The following is a 12,218-nucleotide window of genomic DNA, read 5'->3' on the forward strand; positions in this document are numbered from 1 at the left end:
CTATTGTTTATAAATTACCCAGCTTAAGGTATTTTGTTATAGCACCCCAAACAGACTAAGGGAGGAAGTAAGACTTTGAGAAGCACAGCCACACTGGGTCACCCTACATTCTATTTCTGACAGGACACTCAAGGACTGCATTCTGGAGGATGCCATGGAAACCCCTGTCTGGTCTGAATTGCCAACATCAAACATGATGCTCACACCTTGTTATCTAATGACATAGGAAGATACGCACATGCTAATGTAAAGTAAAAAATGTAAGTTACAAAACCATGATCTCCACAGAGAATTATATGTACATTGGTGAATGCATGAGAAAAGGAAAGAATTGCAACAAAATATTAATAGGGATGTCTCAGAGTAATGGGATCATGAGTGATTTTTAAAACACTTTTCTATATTTCTATGCTTTCTATAATGGGGTTATGATTCTTTTATTTGAAATCAGTAAGTCATGGACTTCCCTCTGACTACTTCAAGCTTCTCCTTACCCTGCTAGGAAATTGAGAGAAGCCCTTTCTCCAGCCTTCTCTCAAAGCGAGTTCACCATTGTCTCTTCTTTCAATTCTGGAAAGACGATCTCCACCCATCTCAGAGGAGAGAGCACCCTGGCATCACACTGGAGCACCTCACAGGTATAAATAGCCCCCACCGGTCACATCAGGAGCCCTGCTCCTCTCAAGTGCCACTTGGCTTCTGGCAGCCAGATCTGATGCTGGCGCCAAGCTGAGTCCATCCTGCCCCTTCTCTGTGCCTCAGGGCTGTGTGAGCCGGGCTGCCTGGTTAGCAATGATAGCCTCCATAAGGAAGAAGACAAATGCGGAAGGCCTAAAAAAGGTGAGTGTCATGTTCCTGGACCTAAGTTCCCCTACTCCCAACCCAGTCTCAGGCTCCAGCTCTGCAGACTGAGAAGGTTTTGTTTCAGCACGCCCAGGGTCTGGCCCACAGACAGTCTGGCTCTACTAGTCTCTCCCCATGAGCCTGTCCCTTAGAGGCTTCCCTGTTGCCAAATCCCCTTTCCAGAGCTTCTCCGGAGCCATTGTGCCTTCTTTGGGGGTCACAATTCTCTGGGTCTCAACACCTATTGGCTGGTAGGAGAGGAGACACATAATGCTCAGCTTCTCACACCTCCCACTGCTGTCATTGCTGATGGGATTCCAGAGAATAGGAGCCCAGGGAGATCCCTGTGTCATGCAAGGGCACACCCGTTAGGCCTCCACCAACCCCTGGGGGAGCAGGGAAGCTGCCCCAGCTTATCAACTTAAGCCCTGGGCTCCTATCAAGCCTCGTATGGAGTCTTGGAGATCCACAGAAGGAAGGAACTCTTTTTCCACATTGGGAAGGAACACCACTTGCTGATATGGCATCTTTGTGCAATTGAGGAAGAAATTTTTCTCCAGATAAATTAAACTACATGCCAGGCACATGGCTAGTCAAGGGAGAACAAGTTGGATTTAAACCCCACTTGACTCCTTGGCTGCGTGTTGTTGTGCAGTGCTCACCCTGTACTACAGTATGTGGCAGCCTGATACGAGACCCTTTCTTTAACTTTGTCTTTTTAATCATCCCAACAGCTTTATGAGGCAGGCATTATTTCCCCCATTTTATACCTGGGGTGCTGCATGGTCTGACTGCACCCTCAACAAGTGCAGAGGGCTTTTCTTCTCTTTCACCTATCGAAGATTTGCTGACCTTCTGCCATGTGCCAGGTACTGCTTTAGGTCAGACAGAATACACTGATGGGAAGCCAAATCCCCACCCTCGCAGAGCTTCCATGAGGGGAGGCAATAAAACATTCATTCAAAATGCAATGCCAAGTCCAAGTCTTATACCTGAGACCTGAACTACAAGTGTGAAGTAACTTGCCCAAGGTCATCTAGCTAGTATATGATGGCACTGGAAAAAAACCTCAGTCTGTGAGAGCACGGAACCTATGCTCTTGGTCACTTCAGTGCACTCCCTTGCCATGACTCTGACAACCATAGTTCTCTGGGGGTTTTCTCCACAAGCGGTGCCCTCCCCCTCCAAGGATGACAGCCCTTCAGTGAGCTCAGAGCTATTTCTAGAGCCAGAACAGCTGCTGTCTCGAGATAGCACCACTATCCATCAGAGCAAATGCACAGAAATCAGAGCCTGAAAATTGCAGCCTGACAATTCAAAGGACAGGAGTGTCTTCCTGAATAGGTAAGAGAGAGGCAAGAAGGGCTCAGCTATTAACAAATGCAGGTCACAGCTGCCAGGAGACACTGCCACAGCAGTGGAGAGTCCTGGCTCTAGCCCTCAGCTGGACCACAGCAGGCTCAACAGCCTGGGACTTCACCTGCCCTTTCTGAGCCACAGTTCCCTCAACTGTCTCGAGAAATCACCAGAGCTGAAAGCTAAAAAGCCTGATATTCTCAGCACCACCCCAGATAATCCTATGGTTGATGTGCTGCAAGTGTTCACCTCACACCAAGCCTGAGGGTCATTCCTGACACAGGATGGGGACAGGGAGGTCAGAGGTAAAACCTGAAGCCTAGATTTACTCCCCCACCCCGCAGCTCTGCAGGGGCCCACACCCAGTGCCTAGAACTCTCCTGACAAGAGTGCGCATGTGGTGACCTTATTTTCCAGGCCAGGCCAGGGAGCCCTGAAAAGCTCTTTTTTGTAAAATTCATCTCAACAACTCAAACTGTCTCCAGTAGCATCAGTCAGGGTCCATACTGCTCCTGGGGGACCTGAACCACCACCGGCCGATGCCTGAGCCAGGCGCTGCCTCCTAGATGCCTCTTTCTCTTCCTTCTACCAATTCTCCTCACTTCCACCTCTCAAGCAGCCCTCTCCTCTGCCCCAGGGCCAGGGACATGATTCCGTGTGCCCCTCCCACCCGGGTCAGTCTCCTGTCTGGAGCACACTCCTTCACTGCACCTTCCTAGTTCCCACCTACCCATTCATCAGAGCCAGCCAGGGTCAGCTCTCCTGGCCGCCTTCCTGCCCTCCCTCCTCTGTGCCCTCCTGGGCGCCCCTCCAGCCCTTATCACACCGAAGTGTTCACAGCTGCTGCATGGTCTGACTGCACCCTCAACAAGTGGAGAGGGCTTTTCTTCTCTTCCCCTTATTGAAGATTTGCTGACCTTCTGCCGTGTGCCAGGTACTGCTTTAGGTCAGACAGAATACACTGATGGGAAGCCAGACAAATCCCCACCCTTGCGGAGCTTCCATGAGGGGAGGCAATAAAACATTCATTTAAAATGCAATGCCCCATGATCATATCAATGTATACAGTTATGATTTAATAATAAAAAAAAATCAGTATAAACTAAAAAAAAAAAAAAAAATGCAATGCCAAGTAGCCGTGAGCTCTACCAACAAAATGCAGGTCAGGGGATTGAGGGCTCATGGAAGGGGGTGTCAGGGAAGGCCACTCTGAACAGGAGACAGGAATAGGGTACAGAGCCCCATGCGGTTGTGCAGGAAGAACTTTCTGGTGAGGATGCAGTGAGTAAATACAAGTGTTCTGAAGACAGCTGCTACCCATGTGGCTAGGCAGAGGGGTGATGGGACTCAGAGAAGTGAGCAGACCAGGTCAGCCTGGGCCCACGAGCCACCCATGCCATGGGGATGCCACAGAGGAACATGATCTGATTTAAAGGCCCCTCTGGATGCTGCGGGAGGACAAAGTGTAAAGGAAGACAGGAAACCAGCGCAGCATGGGCAGGCAGTAGATGGCAAAGGAGGTGGGAAAAAGAGACCCTGGAAGTGGTTTCAAGGTGGAAGCAGCAGGACTAAGGGCTAAGATTTGGAAAGGAAAAGAGAAAGAAGTCAACAGTAACTCCTATGACTTCAGCCTGAATAGCTAGCAGGATGAGCCACTTAAGGGGGTGGGAAATGAGCGGTTTGGGATATGGATCAAAAGACTCTTGGCCTTGTTCAGATTATATCTAAGGTGATATAATAGGTCAGCAGTCACATACACACATCCAAGGCCCAGGGCGCTGTCAGGGCTAGAGATATTCATTCCAGGACAAGGGACCAGATAAAACGTTGGAAGAGAGAGCAGACAGAGGAAGGAAGAAGGCTGAGGACAGGCCTAAAGGCAGCTCCCACATTTGTCTATGGCAGAGGACACACTTACCCCACAACCTTGAATGAGCTGCCCCAAGGAAGAATCCCTCTATCCCTTCATGGGTCAGTGCCACCCAATGCTAATGAGTATCAATGAAAAAGAGGATGAAGAAAGGAAGAACCACTGATCTAGCAAATGGGAGGGCCTCAGTGACCTTGACAAGAGTGGATTCAGGGGTGGCGCTTGTGGTTCAAAGGAGTAGGGTACCAGCCCCATATACCGGAGCTGGTGGGTTCAAACCCAGCCCCAGTCAAAAACTGCAAAAAAAAAAAAAAAAAAAATAGTGGATTCAGTGGGACAGATGTTGCACAGGCCTGGGTGGAAACAAGGCTGGATGTGGAAGATGTTGAGGATGGTGCCGTGGAAATCTCAAGTGAAGGCAGTGGAAGTATGAAGAACTGATTTGGGGGGTGGTGGAGAGGATGGGCTGTCCCCTGACATGTAAAGAGGCAGCTGGAGGAAGAAAAGGCAGATTCCAGTATTCTGTGAGCCTCCAAAAGATAAACTTGAGGGCCCCACTGAGTGCTAGAAAGAAAAGTTTAGCAGGTCCTAACCAGGGGGCTTGCGTGATGGCTGATGGCCTCTTTGCAGTTTCATGAGCCGCCTTCACCTATTATCCCAGTGCTGTCTTGGCAGCCATGGGTTCCAGAGGATGCAGGGCTGGAAGGGTCACTAGGTGCCCCAGCCTTGCAAGTGTCCCCTCATCTGCTTATCAGGCAGATGTCTGGTCCTCCCAGCCCACACCAACCCCCTCTTCTTTCCAGTCTCCAATTTTTCCCAGGCTTATGTCTTCCCTGAGCCTCCTGCCTTTGCCAAATGACTGGTATAACTTCTGAAAGGGAGTCATCTTGTCTCAGACCAACCATGAAGTTCTGATAACAATATGCACAGAAGAAATCTACTTAAATCCAAGGTTCTTTTGATCATAGTGTAATGCCAGGAGCAGAAGGCAAGAATAGAAGATTGAGGGGACTTGGAGAAGAAAAATAAGGAGACCCCACCCAACCTTGGATGAGCTGCCCCCAGGAAGAATCCCTTGAAGCCCTTCATGAGTGCTAGGACCCTAGAGTCACATTACACAGGGTGCTCCAGCTCCACCACTCACCACCTGGAAGTGACCTAACTTCAGTGCCTCAGTTTCCTCATCTGTCAAATTGGGGTAATGAAGGTACCCACCTCAAAGGGTCAAGGCTAAGGGTTACTGGGATAACATAGGTAAGGCACTCAATACAGGGTTGGCACAGAGCTGGCACAGAGAACAGCAGGGGCATCTCTGTTCAAATCCAGGCTGAGTCTCCCCTTTACAGAAGCACCTCTGACTTGTACACTAAGCTCTTGGGGCACTCACCATCTGCATCTCACAGTTTATTACCTAATTGTACATTTCCTTGAAACAATTAAGGAGCAATTCACTACAGCTTAATAAAATGCTACCCTGAATCAGACAAGTTCCTTCTGGCTCTAAAATGTGACACTTCCAAGCCCTACATCACACAGTACTAGACGCACACACACAGAGGTCCTCAGGGAGGACCTGACACACTCACTCAGCTCCTTCTTCTGTCCTTCTTCCATGTTATCCTTTCTCCTGTAGCCAGTGCTACCCTCCCACCTGGGAAGTCTTCTCCACGCCTACCCTGAAGCCCAGTGGCACAGGGAGAAGGCTGTCTCAGCCACAGGCAGCCCGGGCCAGCCCTGCTCTAGCCTCAGAGACATTTTCCTCAAGATGCCTTTCCTCACCTCCTCTTGCCAGCCCATCTGAAGGGTAAGACTGGGGGGCCGGCCAGCCAAGGGGCCTGTGGCTGTGCCTGGAGTGGGGGAGGCCAGAGGGCTCAGAAGATGCAGACACAGGAGGTCTATCCCATTCTCCAAGGCAAGAGGTTCCCAGGGATGTGGGGAATGCCTATGAAAAAGAAAAGGGCTTATCTGCACTTGCTGGAGAGTTCTCTAAGAGTGTGATAATAGAAATTGCCCCGAGGACAGACGTATCTTATTGGAGGTGGAGTTAGGGGAGAGTTAGGGGGTCCAAGGCTATCCGAGAAGCTTTAAGGAGGAGGTGGACACTGGCAGGAGGACAAGGACTTGGATGTGGAGCAGGGCCCAGTTAGCCAAAGCTGAGCAAAGCCCTTTGCACTGTGGCTACAGGCCAAGCTGAGAATCATCTCTGACTGCTGGGACAGTACCTAGGGAACTCCTGCGTCAGTGGTCCTCAGCCCCTGTGTCTAGGAGATACTTTTACCTGAATGTCCTGAAGCAGAGCATGCAATACAGTCTACCCTACAGGACTGAGACCACAGGGGCACTGCTTCCTCCCTGTCCTCAGAGAAGTCACCCTGGCAACTGGCCCAGAGGAGTCAAGGTTCTAAGCTGGCCAGGGAGGGCAATTACTCTGCCCCCCCCCTCCTTCCCATGTCCCCTGCTAGAAGGGCCTTGCTTTTGAGGGATGTTCCGGGCAGTTTCTAGCCAGCTGTGACAGGAGTATGTAATCTGCCCTCACTGCCACCTCTACTTTTTATACATCCCCCAACCTGGCCTCACCCTGCCAACACTCAAACTTCCTTTTCCCACCCAGGGGCCAGAACTCTCTAGCTGGCCCATGATCTGTTTTTCTCAAGAGAAAATTCTCTGGTAATTGCAATCGGTGAAAGAGTTTATGATTCTAAAGTGTTTCTCCTTCCTGGGGATAAATTTTCAAAGACAATGACAGGAGACAAGGTTGAATCCAAAGAAATAAATCTCCAAGGCGAGATTCAGGAACACTGAAATTAAAGTTTGCTTTCATGCCCATCTTCCCTGCTGAATTCATTCCTTTATTCAATTCACATTTACTGAGCACCTACTACATGGCAGGTGCCACCCGGGTGCTGAGCATTCAACAATGAGAAGCACACCGCTGCCTTGCTGAGGAGATGGAAGTGGAAACACATAATTTGAGCAACATGATGAGAAATGTCTTCAACGACCACCCTTCTGCAATTACAAGAGGCGCTGAATGTGACTTGCAGCCATCTTTTGTTATCAGTATATATTGAGTTTCACAATTTTTTTTTTGAGACAGTCTCATTCAGCCACCTTGGAGTTGAGTGCTGTGGCTTCATAGCTCACAATAACCTCAAACTCCTGGGCTCAAGCAATCCTCTTCCCTCAGCCTCTCAAGTAGCTGGGACTGCAGGCACCTGCACAACACCCAGCTATTTTTAGAGTGAGGATCTTGCTCAGGCTGGTCTTGAACTCAGAGTATTACAATTTTAATAGTTTTTTCCTTTCTTAAAATGTGTGTGCATTTTTGGGCACGTCGTATAAGAACATTTGCTGATTACACATTATTCCCTATCCTCTAATTAAAGCAGTTCCCCTAGGGATACTTACTGGAGAATACTTTTGTGGACCTAGACTTGGAATTAAAGTTCCATGTCAGTGTATATTTTATAACTCACACCTTCCCAATTCAGCCTGGACTTCTCCAGTCTGTGTCCAACAAGATATAACCACAGGTTTAATGAGCACTATCTGGCCTGGATTTTCTCTGTGGTCTTGTTTGGAGTTTTCCAGACTAGTATTTGATCTGGCTCCATCTCCTTGTGGCTTCTGCTTAAGTATACAATGTATGAGTCATTTGCTTTTTACCCCCTTTCTGTCCTCTGGTAATATTTGGTACTTCCTGACTTTCCTTCCAACCCTGTTGATAATAAATGATAACAGGTTGCACCACACTTCAACATACCACACAACTATGAATAGCAAAATCTGGCATGCACTGAATTATTCAATAGGTGAATAATACCATGAATCTCATCCCATATTCCAGACTTGGAGAGTTGTTAATTAGGACGAGGTACTTGGCAAACTTGTTAGGTCCTCCCCCAAGCCCTGCAAATCTGCATTTTAAAGACAACAGAAGATGCTCATTTTTACCCAGGTGAAAAATCTCCACCATTGCGTTCGGTTCTAATTACATTAACCACTAGTTCTCACATGTGGGAACTATACATGTCGCAGTCTTTCATAAGTGGGTTGGACATCGACTAGAAACCGAGATTTGAAATTGAAATTGTCCCAGAAAAATTTGGGGTGTGCAGTCATGACATTTATTCTGTGACTAAGGCAATTCGGGATGTCAACTGTCCCTAAGGAAGTCAATTAAACTGGTAATGATGTGGCATAAAGGGCACCTGATTCCAAAACCAAATTGACAGAGGCTGGCAGTGTCTCTGACTGTGAAGGCTCCTGGCTGACAGGAAAGGGGAGGCTGGCCTGGGCCACTGTGGGAGAGGAGAGGAAGAGAAAGTCACAGGTAACAGAGATGAGAAAGGGAGCAGGAAAGAGGAGGAGAGAGGAAAGAAGTGGAGAAGAAGGGACAGTGGACCCAGAAAGGGTGACAGGAAGAAAGGGGGGGAGAATGAAAAGAGAGTGAGAGGGGAAGAGAAGCTAGAGATAAAATTGTGGAAAGAGGAAGAGAAGACAACAGATGCTGGGAAGTTAGGGACAGAGCCCACGAGATGATCCCAGTCTCTGCTGGGGGATGCTGGGAAGTTAGGGAGGGAGCCCATGAGATGATCCCAGTCTCTGCTGGGGGATGTCTGCCCAGAAACAGCCTCTCCTCCCTGCTCAATTGACTAGCATTTTCTAGCCAAAACCTCTCAAAGAACTCTTCAGGAGCCCTTGCGGGGAGCGTGGGGGGGCAGACACTTGCTGATTTATGTCAACTACCCCGCTGGTGGGAGGGTCACACAGCAGACAGGCCATCAGGAGGCTCAACCTTTGAAGGGTAAACATGGACCACTCACACAATCCCCTCCCCATGACATCCCAGGAAAGAATTCTGGTTCCTAAGGCCACCCTCAGCCTAGCTATGGCATGTGGCCATCTCCACACCCTCAGCCTATCTGTGGAGACTTACTTAACAAAGTATTGAACAAAACCACATATCAGAGGACCCTAAAAAATCATCAGTTCTCTTTGCAGGGTCAATTTAATATTTGGGTGTCAAAATTACCACCAACAGAAACACAGTCCTCTCTTCCAGGGTAATGGATCTAAGAGTGAATCCCTACTTAGAAATACAAAAATTAAGGAACCAAAAGCTTAATCAGCCCCTGGGAACCCTTAGCTGGAAGGTGCCAGCCACACCCAGCTCCCAGCAGATGGAGCATCACACCTCGTTTGCAAAAGTTCCCATGAAGCCCTCCCTGAAATGAGTGTGCCGCACCTGTGACGCCCCATAGTCATTCACTTAACAACTATTCCTGAACACCTACTTACTCCTGAATGTGTGGAGTGTCCTTAGTTACTGATTTTATCTCCAAACACTACAACAGATCAAGAGGAAACAACCAGTTGATGGTACCAGGTATGTCAGGTATCAGGGCCACCTTGATGGAAATGGTTCTGTCCCAGCCAAGGGTGGCCTCTCCTATGGGCAGAGCAGTGGACTCCTGCCTGACCACCATCCCCTGCTGCCACTCACCCACACACACACCTACACACACTTGCCAGCTAATGTGTAGTATCCCAAATTCCTGCAGCAGATACAGATATTTTTGTCCCTCCCCTCAAATGGAGGTTTGAAATCAAGACTTTCCCATCACCCGTAGAAGGGCCAGTGAGTCCTTACTTTGTTATAGTTGGATCCCCCTCATCCTTTGACTCCACTCACCCTGCAAGTTAAAGTAAAAATGCGGGGACACCAAAAGCATGAGGTTTGAGCCACTGGAACAAGCCTGCTTCTTCTGTAAGGGCACAGTGTCCACTCTGAGTGGGAAGGGGCTACAGGGTCACTTCAAGGCTGCCTTCCCCCCTCCCTGGCCATTCACTGGGGTCTGTACCTGGAGCTGGAGTCACTGCCGCTCTGCACTGCCGGGTTGTCCGTGACATTAAAGAGCCCCGTCCAATTGGCCAGCTGGTCATCATTCTGCCAACCAAACTGGAGGCCTCTGGCAAGAAAACGAGGCAGTTGGTACTCAGGCTCATTTGCTGGGTTATGCCTGTCTACCAGAGAGCCACATTCTGTCATCCTGCCCAAGGGACACCTCACCTTGACTGTGCACTTAATGGAGATGCTGGTAATGACTCCACCCACAAGGATGATGCAATAACCCACAGCCCACATCTGTCCCCCCACTTCCTCTTCACCTGCAGGGCTGAGACTACACATTTCACACACAGGGAAGCTGAGGCTTAGGGAGATTAAGGTCATGAGCTCTTCCATCTTCTACATGGTACTGTCCTCCAATTTCTACCCCTGGAGACTTAAGCTGGAAGAACCCCAACTCCCCAGAACTTTGTCCTCCTCAGAAGCCAGACACACTTCAAAACTTTCAATGAAATCTACAGTTTTCCAATGTGTAAGGAAAACTCCTGGTTTGAGATGATGCACTCCAGCACATGTGTCTAAATTCCCTCCCTGAAACTCACCAAATGACAGCAAAGGAATAAACACCAACATGACATCGTGAGGAGGCCAGCGGAGGGGCAACAACGCCTAAAACTGAAAAGCAAAGGGGTGATGGATGGAGGCCGTGGAGTGGAAGCCTGACTACCTATGAGAAGCAGATCTACTCAGGAAGGCTCAAAATAGAAGTCCCCTGGCACTGAAGGTGGACTATAAACGGAGCTGAGAGCAGGAGGAAGGTTTCGAGTCCATAGAAGCAGTCAGACAACCTTCCTAGCCCCTGCACGCCCTCATACCAAATCCCTTTCCTAAGCCCAAGCGGTCTGGTCACTCTGCCTGCCCACCCCAGATCGCAGTAGGTTTACTGTCTGGGGAGGCTGAGCCACAGAAGAACTACACTGTTTTCCTCACATACAAAGACTAAACTGGAAGCAGCCACCTGTGCCTGAAAGTCAGCTTACTGAGTGTGCCCGACTTCAGAATGCAGGGCCATCCACCCGCCCATGTCGTACAGGTGGGACCATGGATGGGTTTCTCAGAAGGAAAACTGACCCCAGCTCAAGAGAAATAGATGTGGAACAGGGCTGGTTCTCACCTGCTCACCCCAGGACAGGCTTTCTAAAGCTGGCACTCTGGGAATCTGGGGCTGGATGGTTCTTTGCTGCCTGACAGTCCTGTGCATTGTAGGATATTGAGCAATGTCCCTGGTATCTACCACAAAATGCCAGTAGCACCTTGCCCCCACTCTCCTGTTTTGCTGATCAAAAATGTCTCCAGACATTGCCAAATGTCCCTGGGGACAAAATCACCCTGCTTGAGAACCACTGTCTACCACAATGCACAGAGCTTCCCAGGAAACTGCTAGGGACTGGTTGGCCCTTAAATATGTATGGCTATTAGAGAACATTGACATGAAGAAAGCTTTTAACTTGAAAATCAGAAAACAAAACAAACACATGACAAAAAGGAACTCCAGGGAAAAGAAACAAATGAAAAAAGCAGGAAGAAAAGTTTAACAAAACTCTCAATAATAAATAGCCCCAGGCAGAGGACGAGCCAGCAGATGGTTGTGGAACTGGGAACTGATCCATCCGCATCCCCACTGATGAGCTGAGTCTGTGCACTGCCCCCAGCCTCTGTTCCCATTTTTCAAGTGAGGAGAACCATCTCAGACATCTTCAAAGTCCTTGGCCAAAGTTATCATAGAGTGGAGCCTTCTTCTCTGGTGCCCCCCAACTCCCTTCTCAGAAGTCAAGCTTGCATCCCACATTTGAGTTCGTTTTGTGTAGCCAGGCTCTGGACTGAGACGACTCAAGACTCTACCTACAGAGAGCTGCATCCATGAGGTGCTCAATGGATGCCTTGCTGACTCCCTCCTCATACCCTCCAGTCTCCAAAGGTCAGAGGAGCTTGACTTAGAAAAGGAACAGGCATGACTCCCAGGGGAAAGCCTGAAGCCAAAGTGAAATGCCTGTGCAGCTCTTAGTCCTTTTAGAAAACAGCAGTGCTCCAGTTTTATTTCAATTTAATAGTTATTTATTTCAGAGACTAGCTCTTGCTCTGTTGCCCAGGTTGGAGTATAATGGTGTTATCATGGCTCACAGCAATGTCAAACTCCTGGGCTCAAGCCATTCTCCTACCTCAGCCTCTTGAGTAACTGGAACTATAGGTGTCTGCCACCAGAGACTGAATGCAGAGACTCAGCCAATTTTTAAAAGT

General features: G+C 48.9%; 1 protein-coding gene across 3 annotated transcripts in view; it reads right to left on the reverse strand.

Annotated features, from left to right (window-relative positions):
• ST8SIA5 (ST8 alpha-N-acetyl-neuraminide alpha-2,8-sialyltransferase 5) overlaps window positions 1-12,218 on the reverse strand; it is a 102,910-nt gene that overhangs the window by 50,412 nt on the left and 40,280 nt on the right. For 2 of the 3 annotated variants that reach the window (XM_053571718.1, XM_053571719.1), the window contains exon 2: window positions 9,934-10,041. The exons of the other annotated variant lie outside the window; for it this stretch is intronic. In XM_053571718.1, coding sequence (XP_053427693.1) covers window positions 9,934-10,041 — 108 coding nt within the window. The remainder of the gene's footprint in view (window positions 1-9,933; window positions 10,042-12,218) is intronic. 3 annotated transcript variants of the gene reach the window in all.

This window comes from Nycticebus coucang, chromosome 19 (genome assembly GCF_027406575.1).
Source record: "Nycticebus coucang isolate mNycCou1 chromosome 19, mNycCou1.pri, whole genome shotgun sequence".
Lineage (NCBI taxonomy): Eukaryota > Metazoa > Chordata > Mammalia > Primates > Lorisidae > Nycticebus > Nycticebus coucang.